This window comes from Garra rufa, chromosome 13 (genome assembly GCF_049309525.1).
Source record: "Garra rufa chromosome 13, GarRuf1.0, whole genome shotgun sequence".
NCBI classification, from domain to species: Eukaryota; Metazoa; Chordata; class Actinopteri; order Cypriniformes; family Cyprinidae; genus Garra; species Garra rufa.
This window is the reverse complement of record NC_133373.1, coordinates 37,702,564-37,719,876: the sequence shown is the minus strand read 5'-3', so window position 1 is coordinate 37,719,876 and position 17,313 is coordinate 37,702,564. Positions and strand designations below refer to the sequence as shown.

At 36.4% G+C, this 17,313-nt stretch overlaps 1 protein-coding gene across 1 annotated transcript in view; it reads left to right on the top strand.

Moving 5' to 3' along the window:
* Positions 1-17,313, top strand: part of col12a1b (collagen, type XII, alpha 1b) — a 67,960-nt gene that overhangs the window by 42,568 nt on the left and 8,079 nt on the right. The window contains exons 57-68 of the mRNA XM_073817009.1: positions 27-170; positions 362-526; positions 632-670; positions 1,133-1,271; positions 2,859-3,001; positions 4,345-4,454; positions 10,044-10,202; positions 10,595-10,672; positions 13,625-13,711; positions 14,101-14,154; positions 14,287-14,382; positions 16,705-16,808. Of these exons, the coding sequence (XP_073673110.1) occupies positions 27-170; positions 362-526; positions 632-670; positions 1,133-1,271; positions 2,859-3,001; positions 4,345-4,454; positions 10,044-10,202; positions 10,595-10,672; positions 13,625-13,711; positions 14,101-14,154; positions 14,287-14,382; positions 16,705-16,808 (1,318 nt within the window). The remainder of the gene's footprint in view (positions 1-26; positions 171-361; positions 527-631; positions 671-1,132; positions 1,272-2,858; positions 3,002-4,344; positions 4,455-10,043; positions 10,203-10,594; positions 10,673-13,624; positions 13,712-14,100; positions 14,155-14,286; positions 14,383-16,704; positions 16,809-17,313) is intronic.

The following is a 17,313-nucleotide window of genomic DNA, read 5'->3' as shown; positions in this document are numbered from 1 at the left end:
ACGTTCCCTCTCTTTTAACATCCCAGGCGTGGCTTTGAAGCACGTGTACGAGAAGGTCTTCACTCTAGACAACGGAATGAGGAGAAACGTACCAAAGGTTGTGGTGGCCGTAACAGACGGACGTTCTCAGGATGAAGTGAAGAAGAATGCTGCCAAGCTACAGCAAGCCGGTATGACTCACTGCTGAACTTTACACTTTTTATGACATTAACATGAGCTCATTACTTTATGATCACATTAACACCTATTCATAATTTAAAAACTGATGAATGACAGTGTAAACGAAAACTTCACCAATACACTCAGTATAGAATATGGTCAAATTAAGACAAATGTGCTTATGTAAGATGTGCCATTTCAGGTTACAGTTCGTTTGTTATTGGCGTGGCTGATGTGGACTTCGTCGAACTGCAGAACATTGCCAGCAAACCGAGCGAGCGCCACGTCTTTGTGGTGGACGACTTCGATGCCTTCTCCACCATTCAGGACAACCTGGTCACGTTCATTTGTGAAACTGCAACATCCAGTGAGTTGATTGTTTGTGCTACTTTACATACGATACTTTTAAGTGAAATTTTACAGCTGAACTTTTCAAACCTTACATTAATTTGTTTACATTTTTCTTCCACAGCTTGTCCATTGATCTACGTAAATGGATTCACATCGCCAGGTAGGCATGGGTCATATGCAGAGGACAAAGTTTTAATGTTTAGTGTTTTTGTGCTCACCAAGGCTGCATTTATTTAATCAAAAATACAGTAAAACAGTAATATTGTGAAATATTATTACAATTTAAAAGAACTGTTTTGTATTTGAATATATTTTAAAATGTAATTTATTCCTGTGATGCAAAGCTGATTTTTCAGCATCATTACTTCATGAGAGTTCCATGATCCATCAGAAATCATTCTAATATGCTTTTGATTATTAAACCATGAAAACAGATTTTTTTTATTTAATGTCTAGACAATTCAAAAGAATAGCATTTATTTGAAATAGAAATCTGGTGTGACGTTATAAATGTCTTTACTGTCACTTTGAAACAATTTAAAGCATCTTAGCTGAATGCAAAATCTTGCTGACCCAGTAAGTAGTGTAACAGACCACTAACACGACTGATGTGTTTTCCCAGGATTCAGAATGCTGGAAGCTTTCAATCTGACTGAGAAGATGTACGCTAGTACCAAGGGCGTCTCGATGGAGCCCGGTTCCTTCAACAGCTACACCGCCTACAGGCTCCACAAGAACGCTTTCCTGAACCAGCCTTCATCGTGAGTTCAAACCTCCCTTGATTAGACTCTGAATGCTGATTATGTATACAATTTAGTACTCATCAAGTCATCAAGCAAGACTTTGAAGGAAAAGTGCACTTTCTTTCCGACTATCAATTTTGTGGAACACAAAAGGAGGCGTTTAGCTTTTTCCGTACAGTGAAAGTAATCAGTAACCAGCCACTGTTATACAGTATGTGATCTCTTATGAGATATGCAAGAACCAATGATTTTGGTTAACTGACATTAAACCTGCTCTTACACATCTTGACATGCTATATTTGAATGTTAAATGATGACATCAGCTGAATAGCTTTAGAAGATGAGGACTATAGTGTATGAGTTGTACACTCTTAAAAATAAAGGTGCTTTACGATGCCATAGAAGCACCTTTTTTGTCTAAATGGTTCCTTAAAGAACCTTTCTGTTTTGGAAAAGGTTCTTTGTGGTGAAAGAAGGTTCTTCAGATTTTAAAAAGGTAATAAAGAGATGGTTCTTTAAAGAACTTTGACTGAATGGTTCTTTGTGGAACCAAAAATGGTTCTTCTATGGCATCGCCGTGAATAACCTTTTAAAGCATCTTTATTTTTAAGAGTGCATGGACTGCTTTTTTTGCAGCTTGAAGAACAGCATGAACATTGTGCCTGACGTCTGCTTTTGTGTTCCTCAGAAAGTCATGGAAGTATTTCTTCAAATTTACTGTAAATACACTTCCATTCAAACGTTTTCAAAAGTCTTGGGTCTTCAGCAAAGAGGCATTCAATTGATCAAAAGTGACAGTAAAAGCATATATAATGTTACAAAATATGTTTCAAATACATAAATCTTTTGAACCTTCTGTTTATTAAATAATCTGAAAAATGTATGTATCCCTGCTTCCACATAATATGAAGCAGCACAACTATTTTCAACATCAGCAAATCAGAATATTGAAATGATTTCTGAAAAGTCATGTGACACTGAAGACTGGAGTAATAATGCTGAAAATTCAGCTTTGAATAAATATATTAAAATAGAAAACAGTTGTTTTAAATGTTATTAATATTACACAATATATCTCTTTTTACTATATTTTGATCAAAGAAATGCAGTCTTACCGATCCCAAACTTTAAAATAGTATTACCAAGCTATTTGTTTGGCGATATCACACCAGTTACGTCACATGATACGTAATTCTATGATTTGTTAGTGCAGAAGTATACAGTATTCTTTTAGTTTACAGTATAGTCATTTATAATCAGTTTGAAAGATGACACTCTGGCAGCATACTAGTGTGGAGACATCACTGTGTAAGTAATGTGGTTTTACAAAGGGTCATTAAAGTGCTGTATGACTAAACTGAGAGCCGTAGGGTTAAACTGAGAGCTTTGTTGGCTTTTGTTGCATGCTTCTGCTTGCCCAGGTAGAACCCGCTATCCAAAAGTATTCAAAGCCATGGTTCTCCCACACACTTCCTTAATTATTTTACCATACAAAAGTACTGATGGATCAAATAATTCCATTCACTTTGACCTGCCAGTGCTGATGTCTGCAGAAAGAACAGGCCCTTCTTTTCGCTCTGGCTGATTTTGTCAACTTTTTTACAGATATATTCATCCTGATGGTCTGCCTTCCACTTACACCATCATTTTGATGTTCCGGCTGTTGCCAGACTCACCGACCGAGGCCTTTGATATCTGGCAGGTGTCAGACAAGACTTACAAACCTGAAACCGGTGTCACCATCGACCGTAAGTGGGATATACAACCATTTTAGTGTTAGTAGCAGTCTCTCCTTTAATGTCTTCATAGACTTGGTTGGGAAATACAAATCACAAATGTGACCCTGGACCACAAAACCAGTCATAGGGGTATTTTTTTTAAATTGAGTTTTATACATCATCTGAAAAATTAATAAATAGGCTTTCCATTGATTGTTCAAGATACAGCTATTTGAAAATCAGGAATCTGAGGGTGCAAAAAAACATAATATTGAGAAAATCACCTTTTGAAGTTCTTAGCAATACATATTACTAATCAGAAATTAAGTTTTGATGTATTTACAGTTGGAAATTTATACAATATAAATATAAAATATCTTTATGGAACATGATCTTTAATGATTTTTGGTGTAAAAGTAAAATCGATAATTTTGACCCATATAATGTATTTTTGCCTGTTGCTACAAATATACCCACCTGTGCTATTTAAGACTGGTTTTGTGGTTCAGGGTCACAAATGAGATTTCTTTAATATATCAGTGGTTTGTTAAGACAAATTGAGAACAAATAAAGTCTTCTTCATAATCTCACTTCTCACCTAATTCTCATAAAGCCAAATGATCTGAGCTTGTGCTGGCTTGGTCGGACTAATAATTTAGATTAGTTTTTTGCTTTGACAACATTTCAGTTGGCCTCACCACAAAAAATTGTCAGAAAACAAATAAGAATGCAATTTATTAGGTTTTTCATCATCAAAAATATCTAATGTAACTCCTACAACTACTCACACTTTTTCTGGAATAAAAAAAAAATCTGTGATTTGTTTATAAACTGTAATCAGTTTGCAGTGGGTGCTTCCAAGGTCGTCATACATCTTTTGCCATTAAAAACTTAGTTTCAGCCAGCTAAATAACTATATCTTGGTTGCAAGTTTAAATCAGCAGAATTCATAACAACAGTGATTGCCTCACAGAAAACCACATGTTGAAGATTGCAAAGCTTACAAACTCCCTATCCACATTGTTGAGTCCTGCACAATGTCCACATTCATTTCTCTAGGCTTTTGCTTTGTCAACACTTTGTGTCTCCTTAAATTTCTCCTAGGGAATGTAAGGAAAAACATATGAGACAAAGTTGGTACTTATACAACATATCTGAGATCTTTATTGAAAAAGTGATAAAATGCTCTAAAATAAAATCCTCTAGGCTTTTTTCTTTCTGTCCCGGGTAATCAGATTTGGCCTTATCCACCACATCCCCTTTAGCCCAACAACTTGTCCTGTCATGTCTTTGTTTACAGTAGAGAATTGTGTTTGTTCTAGTTTGTAGTTTGTTTTTTGGGATATTAACTCTTTGTTTCTCTATTTTCTCAGCATCCGCCCAAACTGTGTCATTTTATAATAAGGATACAACAGGAGAGATCCAACGAGCCACGTTTAAAAATGATCAAGTCAAGAGGATCTTCCATGGAAGCTTCCATAAGGTAAACATGCTCTTGTTACTGTCCATGTGCAGTGCTTTTATAACTTGATTATGAGGTATTGCATGTTGTGTAGCACATCAATCTCTTCAGAAGGTCCTTGTACAAAAATTTGTGACAGCTTGGCTCATTAATTTTAAATGGGTTGTGCACAAATAATGTAACATGAGCTTTCTTTTTTCAAAACTGGAAATTAGTGGCAATTTGCAAATTGGTGGAGACGTGTGCCCGCGTTCTCCACCATAAATGACGCCTATGTCGGCCACATACACCAAGCCAAACTGTGTGAGGTCTTCAGCAAAACGGACTCAAAACAAATGTCCATTAAGTCTGAATGCAGCAAAATATGCACAGATGTCCACGGGTATAGATCAAGGGAGCCGTTTATTTCAAGAAGACAACAATCTGCAACTGCGGAATAGAAATTGGACAAAGAGATTACTGTCTGCATTAGCGTTCACTGAAAGGGTTTAAATCTGGAATCTGAAACAAGCATGTTTTGATTTGTACGTGAAGGCTTTTGGTGAGACTTTTTCCAAAGGGAAGACCATAAAATGGTCTTTGCTTATTTTAAAATTGAACTTTGATGTGGCAAATCATAACAGAGGTGTAGAAATGCAAGACAATATTCAGTGTTGCAACATCACGTTGTGGCGCCATTGCTATTTTGATGCAGAGCTACTTCAGCCACTTGTTTCAACATCAAAAGTTCTGTTTAAACATCAAAGTTCCGTGCATGTTTTTTAAATTCTATCGCTGAATGTGTTCTGCATCGCAGCTCATAGTTTGAAATTGGTTACATCCCTGCACAGCTTCTCCAGCCACTTGCTTTTCTCATTTGTCTAAAATCTGATTATTTTTCTGTGCAAATTAACTGCTATAATAGTCAGCTGTCATTTATGTGCAAAAGTTGTTCTGTGCATGCCATGTATCATGTCAACTGTGATGTGGTTGATTAATTAAGATGAAAAAACATCTCAGAACACTAGAAATCACCTTTATGAGAATCTGTAAGCATATTTGGTAAGGCCAGGATACAAATGTGTTTCCCTGGCAGGCAAACTGGAAAATGTTGAATCGCTTTTCAATAAACGATTACATCAGAGTGCCAGCAGATGCCAAACGCGGCACAGGTGAAATGCTTTGAGCTGATTTATTCGTTCACCCTTATCTTTAGTCGGTGTCTCTGTCTGGCCTGGATCCTGACGGTCCTTCAGGTTGCCTGTCAAAGTTGACCACAGGGGAAATTCTTGTGGTTTGAATCAGAGGTGTGGTGGCTTGTTTGTTGTGGTTTTGGCTTGTGTGAACATCCCTGCTGCTTTCCGTAAGTCTATAGCCTCAGGAGACACATCGCCAGTCACTTAAAAGTAAGACTGGATGGTATGACAAGATTGTGCATTTTATACCATGGTAGATACTCTCAATGGGCGGGAGAGAGCGAGTGATAAAGAGTAATGTGAAAATTTAGAGCGGGACTTGTCCAAAACAACTCAAGACAAAGAATTTATTAAGTGTTTAGTAGCAAAGGAGAGTTTACTCTAGTATGCCAGGAAATATCCAAAATTGGTGCATTAATATAGAAATCAGTTGAGGTCTGTTTATATCAGCTGTTTTTATAATATTTAGTTTTATGGTTGTACTGTCTTTGGTTTTTAACTCAAGAGTTATATAAAGTAAATTTGTTTTTGCACAAATGCCAGACTTATTCATTATGAATAGACTGTTTGGTTCAAATTCAAGTTTGAAGTACTTTATCATTTGTGAAGTGTTTAATTTACTGGATTGGCCAAAGCAGGCATTACCGCATGATTATTTAGTACATAAACTATTTTTTTATTTTTTTTTGCACAGGTCTGTTTTAAAAAGGGAAAGGGTGCAAAATCTGCCCTGATGCATCATATGATAATTTCTAATGAAAGCAAATAGAATAGCATAAGCATTCATCTTTGAGCTTGACAAATTGTTCATGCTTCAGATCTTTCCTGTTTGGAAGGAAATAATGTCTGAATTTCAGAAATAAAATGTGTTTTTAAGAGCTGCGTGGTTCTGGCACGTCATTTACAGTACTTATGCAGATGGCTTTTTGGTCTAGATAAACAAACATGATTTAGATTGTCTAGCTTCAGCGAAGGATTTGACTTTGCTTCTTGCTGGCTCTGTGTGTGGTGCAAGTAATGGGATTTTTAACATCAAGAATGTAACTCATAAAGGAATAATTCACACCAAAAATGAAATTCTGTCAACATTTTCTCAAACTTGTGTGACTTTCGTTCTTCCGTGGTCTTTTTTGGACCTCCGGACAAAAGCAATGTGGATTCAAATGCCCTTTTGTTTTTCACAGAAGAAAGTCATTTGGAGATTTGTAACAGTGATGACAGAATGTTCAATTTTGAACATTTTTAACACCAAACTCATAAATAACCGTGAGCGTGCAGAAAGCTTGCAAGCAGCCGAGACAAAGCGAGCATGGCCTGCAGAAACACATCATTGCTTCTTCAGATTTCTTCAGCAGATTTGGCTGAAATGGAGGACAGCTCTATTTTGAAAGATCTGTCCAAACCCGTGGCAGATTCGGTTGAAATAGAGAATTCATCTGTTTAAAAGATCCTGCTTCCCTCTGAACGACCACAGGTGGCCATTGAAGAGGATGAGCTGTCAGTGATCAGATCAAAATGAACAAAATCAAATGATTGTAATCAGTTCCAACAAAACTTTAAATAGAACAAACAGTGTGGCAGATTATAAACAGAGTATAAACAGGGACTGTGCAAAATATGAAATTCAGAATGCCACACTAATAAACTTCTCTTGTTGGTTTGTATATTGTGCTCAGTAAAACTTCTGTATGCACGCATGAGCTCATATAGTATAGTACACTGGATTAGACAGTCACAGGGCCAAAAAAATGACTCAAACTGTGAGATTAATCATGAATACTTTATTTTATTGATATCACTAGTTTAAAAAAATAAGAAAAGGCCTTAAATAGTTTTGTGAGGAAAAAAATCATATTGCTTTTTGAAATTTTGGAGATATTTTAACAATAATGTTTTACTAAAATTAATAATTACATTATAAAAGCTAATTTTTTATCTTGCAAAAATTATTGTGAGATTAAAATGAATAAAATGTATTTATAAAAAATAAAATGTATTAGTAAAATTAATAAAAAAAAATAAAAAAGCCTAATTTTAGAAATAATTATTGCTAAATTAATTGAGATTATTATAATGACAGCACTATTTACTGTAAAAAATAGATATTTTAACAGTATTTTAACAAAATGAATAAATATAGTATATAAAAGCTCATTTTTGATCTTACAAACATTTATTGTGAGATTAATTATGATTACTTTTGACAGCTCTTGTTTTTACCAATAAGGGGAAAATCTGCTTAATAAATATATATTAGTCATTTAAAGTTGGTCAAAATCTTTCATCAAAGTTGTCCTACAACCAAAACAATACCTGTTCTTGTCTTAGGACAACATTGTTGAATATTTTTGATCCACTTCAAATGTTGACTGTGTGTGTGTATATATTAGGTGGTCCTTGGCATCAAAAAGTTTGAAAGGCCTGCATAGCATACAAAGCACTAATGTTAAAATGTTAATCATTGCATAATGGGTTCAGTTTCCTATACTAACTTTTTTGGAGTAGTTATATTATTACTGCTTATGATATATTTCCATATGGAATATAATAATTGAGAACAGAAGGACCCGGAGACCTCCAGGCTAAACAGAAAACAATCATGTGCCACAGGAACCGCTTTAAATAATCCATACCACATTTGTGTAGACGTCTAGTGATGTCATGTTCAGTTTGATATTGACCAGGTTTGATAGGCACTGCATGACGAGACTCGAAATAAAAGCGGTTTAGGCGCTCACAGGAAGACGGTGGTCTGGCTCCATAACAATCACTTCATCCTTCTAATGAATAACTTGTCTTTTTGCTTTATTAAACCCAGTAGTGAGGTAAACTTGTTTACTGCATGTTTACTGATACTCACCAATCTTGTGTGGTCAGGTCAGAATCGCATCTCCTCTATCTGCTGACTGCAAATTTCCAATCCATTTCTGATCCATAACAACAAACTGGCTTTAAGCTCTTCCATTAGATTGCGGTGGAGAAATGTGATTACATCGGAGCGTTCAGCTGGTGTTTAAGACTTGGCAGCCCGACGGTCCATGGCATATGGAGGAACAACTTCATTGTGCACTGTGGTGAACAGGGAATATCACTGTACTTTAATTATGTAGATCAGAGAGCTGAAAATGCTTCAAAAAGACATACAGCGCCAACCAGCAATTACAGGACCAAACATCACACGCAGCCTGAGCAACACAATTAGCATGACTGATGAATCAGATTATTTCTAGGCTAAGTAGTCCAAAGTTTAACTTGTTTGGTATCCTCACATTCTGATTTGGTACATGTAAGCAGTTTTGTACAACAAAAAGCTTTAAATAACTTCCGTTGTGATCAACAGTGTTGCATGATCCTTCAGAAATCATGCTGATATGCTGCTCAAGAAACATTTCTGATTATTATCAGTGTTGAAAACAGTGCTGCTTCATATCTTTATGGAAGTCATGATTATTTTTTAAGAGATTCTTTGAATAGAAACCAGTCCTGAGTAGCACGGGTATATTTGTAGCAATAGCCAAAAATACATTGTATGGGTCAAAATTATAGATTTTTCTTTTATGCCAAAAATCATTAGGATATTATGTAAAGATCATGTTCCATGAAGATATTTTGTAGGTTTCCTTCTGTAAATATATATTAAAACTAAATTTTTGATTAGTAATATGCATTGCTAAGAACTTCATTTGGACAACGTTAAAGACAAGATTCCAGATATTCAAATAGTTGTATCTCTGCCAAATATTGTCTTATCCTAACAAAGGTTTATCAGCTTTCATATGATGTTTAAATCTCAATTTCGAAAAATTCACCATTGTGACTGGTTTTGTGGTCCAAGGTCACATTTTTTGAAATAGATTTATTTTCTAAGTTTGTAGAGTATGTTTTAAGAAAATTGTGAATGTTTTTGCTAAAACAAATGACAATTGCTTAGTGTATACCAGTTTATGTATTCATCCATGCTGAAGAGGTTCAATTGTGTCATGAATTCGCCCCTTAAATGACTGCCGATTCAAAGAGACCAGATGGGAAATCAGCTGGATGATTTGATAGTCCCTCTGTCATATGCAATGATGTATTTGTTTACACTCTTGTTAGCTGTTGTTAATTTTTCCCAAATTCTCTATAAAAGTATTTTACAATGGGCTCGCTGTTATCAGAGTGTCAGGTTGTTATGAGAGTGTCAGGATGAATTTGGTGGTGAAGGAATTTGCTGGTTTTTATATGCGCCTCCGGCCAGAACACTCCCTTTGAACGGAGAGCCTCCCAGAAATCCCTAATTAGGGCCTGAAGCTCTTGGAGTTAAAAAACAACAATAGAAAACTCCCAACTGAGACTTATTTAATGATTTTGCTAAAGATAAACGCAAGTTCTTCCTTCAAAATCACCCCTGAGTCTATTATAAACTTGAACATCTAACAATCTTCTTTTATTCCAGCTCCACATCCTGGTGTCTCCCAAGAGCGTCAAGCTGAACATAGACTGCCAGGAAGTGGCTGAGAAGGAGATTAAACCAGCAGGAAACACATCGATGGATGGATTTCAAGTGCTTGGAAAGATGTCCAAATCTATTGGATCTAAAGGAGAATCTGCAACAGTGAGTTCAAACGTGGAAACACTGAACACTTTACATTCTTAAAATAAAAGGATTTTCACAGAGAATGCCATAGAAGAACTATTTTTGGTTCTCCAAAGAACTTTTCAGTTCAGTCTTAAAAAGAGCAATTTTTTTTCTTAGTGTGAATAGTATTTTGATAATCTGAAGAACCTGGAAATGTTTTTTTATGGATCCATCAAAGCCAATAAGGAATCAATAGAGGCACCTTGTGTATAAAAACACAACTTTTGTTATCACACATTGACCGCAAGCTCACCACTCACGCTCTTTCCAGCCTGGATCCTTTTTAATGGTCGTCTAGGCCCCATATTTGAAAATGCAAGCTTTTATCAAAGACACGTGTAACATCCGTTTTCTCTCTGGTTGGGCAGTTTCAGCTCCAGATGTTTGACATTGTTTGCAGTCTCGGCTGGACCAGCAGGGACAGATGTTGTGACCTTCCTTCAATGGTAAGAGAAACGACTTTAAGAAAGCCTGTAGAGATTAGTTGCCGGTTGCACCAGCTGTGAACAAGTTACAACTTGACTACTAAATATTTTAGCATTGAACCATTAAACTTTTGAAGTTGAAACGTAACTCTATGTACAGTATAAACTATTTTTTTTACGAAAGCCTCCGACCATGGAATGGCAGTTTGATGGAATTGCATTAATAAACTCTTGTTTTATGTGACAGACTTCAATCCTGTGAGTAACTAAGTAATTAAAAACAAACTTTTGTCATATTATGCAACTCTGCATTACATTACAGTGAGCTTTTGACTTGCTAGCTACAATCAGCCTTAAAGGAACACTCCACTTTTTTTGGAAATAGGCTCATTCTCCAACTCCCCCCGAGTTAATAAGTTGAGTTTTACCGTTTTGAAATCCATTCAGCCGTTCTCCTGTTCTGGCGATATCACTTTTAGCATAGCTTAGCATAGATCATTGAATCCTATTAGACCAGTTGCATCACGTTCAAAAATGACCAACGAGTTTCGATATTTGTCCTATTTAAAACTTGACTGATTTAAGACCGGACTGATTTAAAACTGGACTATTTAAGACCGGTGGAAATGCAAAGCTTCAATTTTCTAGGCTGATAAGATTATGAACTACACTCCCATTCAGACGTAATAGTCAAGGAAGTTTGCTGCCGTAATATGGCTGAAGCAGGAGCAGTAATACCACGCAGCACATGTGCAAATGCTAAACTAGCTGGGAACTCATTTCTGATAATACTCCGCCTGCTTCGGCCATATTACGGCAGCAAACTTCCCTGACTATTATGCCGGAATGGGAGTGTAGTTCCTAATCTTATCAGCCTAGAAACTCGCAGCTTTGCATTTCCACCGGTCTTAGTACATGATATAACTACAGAAGAGTCAAGTTTTAAATACAACAAATACGGAAACTCGTTGGTCATTTTTGAACGCGATGCTATTGGTCTAATAGGATTCAATGATCTATGCTAAGCTATGCTAAAATTGATATCGCCAGAACAGGAGAACGGCTGAATGGATTTCAAAACGGTAAAAATCAACTTATTAACTCAGGGGGAGTTGGAGAATGAGCCTATTTCCAAAAAAAGTGGAGTGTTCCTTTAAGAACAAATTGTACAACCAAATGAAGTGCAGAGTTAGTTACAGACTAGGTTGAAAAATTCGCTTGGAAACTATTTTTACTCAGAAATGGCTAGTAAATTTCACAAATCATAAAAGAAACAGCAGGTAACACAAATTAGAAAAGAATGAAATTAGATTTTCTTGTAAAACATCTTTCAAAAAATATTTTTTTACTAAGCCTCTAGTGTGGACTTCCCAATTTAATTAAGAACTTATGAACGGCTGGTGCAAACCAAGCCAGGGTTACACAAAGGTGAAAAGCTGGGTTAAATTTCAGGTACGAATGACCCATGAACCACACTGTTTACATCCAACCCCATGCCTTTGATCATTGTGTCTTTAAGCAAGGCTCTTAACCCCAGACTGCTCTAGAGGAGTTGCTGGACAGTCACTTTGGATTGAAAACAAATGACAAGTCAATGGACTCTCACGCACATCTACAGCTTTTCTAGCTTCATCCACCCACTCAGATCTGTCATACTATTCCATATGTTTCTGATGGCGTCCCCACTGACTTCATTCAAACATGACATCTAATATGTGCTCAGCCAAACCGCTCACTATTGTTTGAGCATTTCCTTTCTTTGATCTCATGTCGTGTGCTCTTCCATTTTAATTGGTTTGTCAACACCAGACGGGTTTTAAAAGAGATGTTTCGCTGTCATTCATTTGTGATTCTTAGTTTTAAACAGTGATATTCGCTGAACTCAAGCGCCTTCGCACATTCGCTGCTGTGTGTGCCTATTAATGCAAACCATGAGACCAGCTGTGTCCAAACTCTTTATTATATTTTTAGTCTTCCATAAGCAAATTATTATTATGGTACTTCTGACAGTCAAAACACAAGAGGTTTTAATCAGCCGTGTTGTAGCCTGTGGCCTGTCCTCACACCCAAAGCCAAAGAATGCAGAAACAAAGACAAAGATTTATGTGGAGAAAAAGACCAGAGGTTTTCCAGAAGTTCAACATCACGTCCCAGATCAGTTATCGATTTTTTTTTTATCAGACTTCTATCTAAGCTGATATGCAGTACACTTATTACAGGGATTGATATGGCTGGTAAGTCTTGTTCAAAGCTACAGTGACATCTGACCTCATGACACAAATCACCCAAATATCTAATTGCTGCATTAATAAGCCTTGTTGTACTCGTACGTGACTTTTTTTGTCACCAAATTCCTAACTTTATGCATGGTACATGCAATTTGGATACTAGGTAACCAGCCAGTAATCTCGAAAAATGCAAGTGTTGGATCAGACTCAATTACACTTGCGCATTTTGATGATTGCTCAAAAGCGAAGCACCTCTACATTTGCACAATGAAAAGGACAGGTAGAATTTGCACGCTTTTTTCCTTTGCCATAATGACAGTTATTATGACATTCGATTTTTTCTTGTAGTTTCACTATTTTCTCATCTTTTGCCGTTATATTTATAGCGTGTCAACAGCCTGACAGAAAAGCTTTTTTTTGCACAACGTTAATCTGCATTTTAATTTAAGCAATTTATTACGTAAGAAAGCAAGCTAACTCGCAACGTCACTTTATTTGATGGACACGCACAGATCAATTGCTCTTAAAGACGTTGAACCTACAACCTTCTTATCAGCCCTGTCAAGTCGATAACCAGCTTTTGATTAACTGTACCTACTGTATCAGAACATCTAAATAGCAATCCATGAGCTAGACATCCACAAAATGGCAAATCAGGAAATCATTTTGCCATGGTTGATGGTCACTGATGTTGTTGCTTCTGCTGCCATTTGTTCTTATATTTTTAATTTTCTCTGTGATTCAGAGAGATGAATCTAAATGTCCAGCTCTTCCCAACGCCTGCACATGCACCACTGAAAGTACAGGACTCCAGGGGCCTCAGGGGCCAGTTGTAAGTCAACTGAAGTACATTACTAAAGCTTTAAACTTTATAGGAATATACCTTTCTTATTTAGTTATAGGATTATTGGTTAATATTGTTTGCTTTGCATTGTTTTGCCTGCAAAAATGCTTTTAAGGCAAGTATTGTAATTGAAATATGCAAACACAAATAGATAACATTTGTATTTGGTCTGAAAGAAGTCAAGTTATGAAAGCAAAGTAGCCTATTGTTCAGTGTATGAAAGTACAGTGGTTTTGTCTGTAATGTCCTGCCTTAAAATGTTCATTCAGATATAGTCAACATTTGAATTCATAGTTAACGTGTTTAAGTTATTTTTAGTTGGACTGATATCAGCACTATTCTCTGTCATTTCCCCAAACATTTTCTTCCTTTCTCAGGGTGCACCTGGAAGCAAAGGCCCACGAGGGGAGAGAGGAGAATCCGGTCAAAGCGTGAGTAATCTAATGATCCTTCTCTGTTAACTCTAAGAATGATCTTATCCAGTGCATTATAGACAATTCATCAAGTTTATATACATTGATACATATATGACCTTCATACATTGATTCGGTTTGTTCCTGCAGGGTCCGATGGGCCCACGTGGAGAGATGGGTTTGCCGGGTCCGATGGGCCCTCCAGGACCACAGGGCCCTAGTGGGCTCTCCATCCCTGGCGAGGCTGTAAGTCCATCTCAATTTTCATCATGTATCCATTGTCTCCTCACACCAGTCAGATGTCAGTAGCCGGCCGTAAATCCTTTCGCACACCAAACAGGGATTATTCAGGTTATTTATTATCCCAGGAGTTGTAGCGGAGGCATAATTATGGCAGCGAGCTCCAGATTCAGCATTCCTGCGTGTCTGGGGGCTTTACGTTCATCAGAGCGCTTTAAACCGCCTGCTAGCACACAAATCTCACTGGATTTACGCCCTTCTCTGTTTCAGCTGCTGTGTTTTAGTGCTGTTTGCAAGCATTACTATTACTTTCGCTTATATTCAGGGTTAAGGATTTGAAACAAACCAATAAAACAAAGTATGAAGACTGTATGAAGTATGAGGATAAGTGACTTGAGGAGGAGTGAAGTTTAAGGCTACATGATATATATATATATATATATATATATATATATATATATATATATAATTTAAAATAAATAATGCAATATTTCAGTTCTCAAATTGCAAAGGCTGCAGTTGAATAAAACAGCAAAAATAAAATCTTGGTGGTTTAACAATTAAAAAATGAACAAAAATTTGTTAGTTAGCTAGTTATTTTTGAATGTTTTATTGAATACTAAATTGAATATTCTTATTTATGTTACAGCAATATTCTTGCTCGTTTATTATTTTATTTTAAAGTCATATTGAAAGCCTTAAAACATTTTTTGTTTAAATCACTATTCAAGTCATCTGGTAAAATTCCAGTATTTATTCCTATTTGTATATACAGTATATCGCAATATATATATCACAGAAAAACTAAATAATGCATTTCCCCCCAAATGTGACCCTGGACCACAAAACCAGTCCTAAGTAGCCTGGGTATATTTGTAACAATAGCAAAAAATACATTGAATAGGTCAAAATGATCGATTTATTAGGATATTAAGTAAAGATTATGTTCCATGAAGATACTTTTTACATTTCCTACCATAAATATATCAAAACTTAATTATTGATTTGTAATATGTATTGCTAAGAACATCATTTAGACAACTTTAAAGGCGATTTTTCTCAATATTTACATTTTTTGCACCCTCAGATTCTAGATGTTTAAATAGTTGTATCTCAGCCAAATACTTATCCTAAGCTTTCAGATGATATATCTCAATTTCAGAAAATTTGCCCTTGTGACTGGTTTTGTAGTCCAGGGTCACAAATATTATGCAGCTCTAGTGCTGATGTTTTACTAAATGATCAGACTTAAGGTACAGTCACATTTACATTTGTATGGCGGGCAAAATGCAGTCTCACTAGGATTTCATGCGATTGGGATTTTCATGTGGGACAAAACAACTCAGAGTTGCCACTTAAATTTGCTATGTTTACACATTTAAAGCTGTTCGTTTGGAAGCAACCTCTGAGTTAAATATGCTTCATGCGTCGTTACACTACTGACAACAGGCATATTTGTCTGCAAAATTTTGCCAGTGTTTTGCTAACGTGACTGCAGTATAAATCCACCAAGGAGAGATAAAAGGCCCGTTCACACAAAGAAAAATAATTAAGATAAATTTAACATCTGCACTAATAAAAGATAATATTCTGTTTATTATAAGCCTGCTCTGCAGTTGTTGTCTGCCACTTTAATTACTTGTGTGTTAAGTGAATTCTAATTGGCTGTTTATCTAGAAAGAAAACATTGTAAAAGTAATTCCAACTGTAGTGTTCCTCTGTATCGTAGACCTTAATCAGATTAGATGCCATACTGAATGTAACACGGTTGTGAGGAATAGTTTTAGGATGGCACACACTATGTAAACATCCTAGATCACATCATTTCCAGTTTTCGTCTACTGAAAATGTTTGAGTCGGTATGTTGTTAAACAGCAGTACAATCCATTGAACACACCGTACACTCTTAAAAATAAAAGTGCTTTAAAAGGTTCTTCACAGCAATGCTATGGAAGAACCATTTTTGGCTCCACAAAGAACCATTCAGTCAAAGGTTCTTTAAAGAACCATCTCTTTCTTACCTATTGTCTATTCCAATAGGATTTTTCAAAGTATTTTTATCTTTATAGTTATCATACTTTGTGTAAACACACTTTAAAGCCATACCAAGAGCCACCCACAACATTCAAGCATGATGCCAGTGACTTTTGAACAGAGAAACAGAGACTTTTGCATTAGAAATCTAGTTTTCCGTCTTGCTTTCCCTTGTGTCCATGTTCTCTGGACTGATATTTGTGTTTAATTTTATTTTGGATCACACTGAAGCTTTTTACCAAAGTTTTGGGCGCTCTTTTGACAGGTCTTTCTCCTTTTATTTTCTCCACACAGGGTCGTCCAGGTCCAAAGGGGGATCCAGGCGATGCTGGCTTACCTGGACAGAAAGTAAGTTTTGCTCTGGAGAGCAGCCCAAGTCTTAGGGGGGAAATGGGAGGATTATTCGCTCCACACAGCCTGCGCTACCTCTCTGGACGAGCTCCATGTGGCAAATGTTAGATCATAACTCAGGAGGGGGGATGGCTGGGAGGCAGCACCGAACAATAGTTGTAGATCACGCCACAAGATAAAATGTGGGTTGAGTCCTAATCGGTGCCACTTTGTGGTTCCCCATTAAATTCTCCCATTCTTTTCGTTGGACTGTTTGGAGCATGTGCTGAGCTAGTGAAAGGGATCAGGTAATTGATTTTGTAGATGACGTATGTATTATCTTATTCAAGACAAACAGCAGATGACTGGCTAATTGGTTTGGGTTGCACTTTATATTGTAAATGAACTTTCTGACGTCATTTACTCACTTTCAAGCTGTTCCAAAACTGTATTTCTTTCATCAGATGCTTTGCATCTTTCATGCTTTGAATTTAAAAAAAGACTATAAAAGTATCATAAAAGTCCATGCGACTTATGCGCTATATTCAAATCTGAAGCCAAAGGTAACTTCTT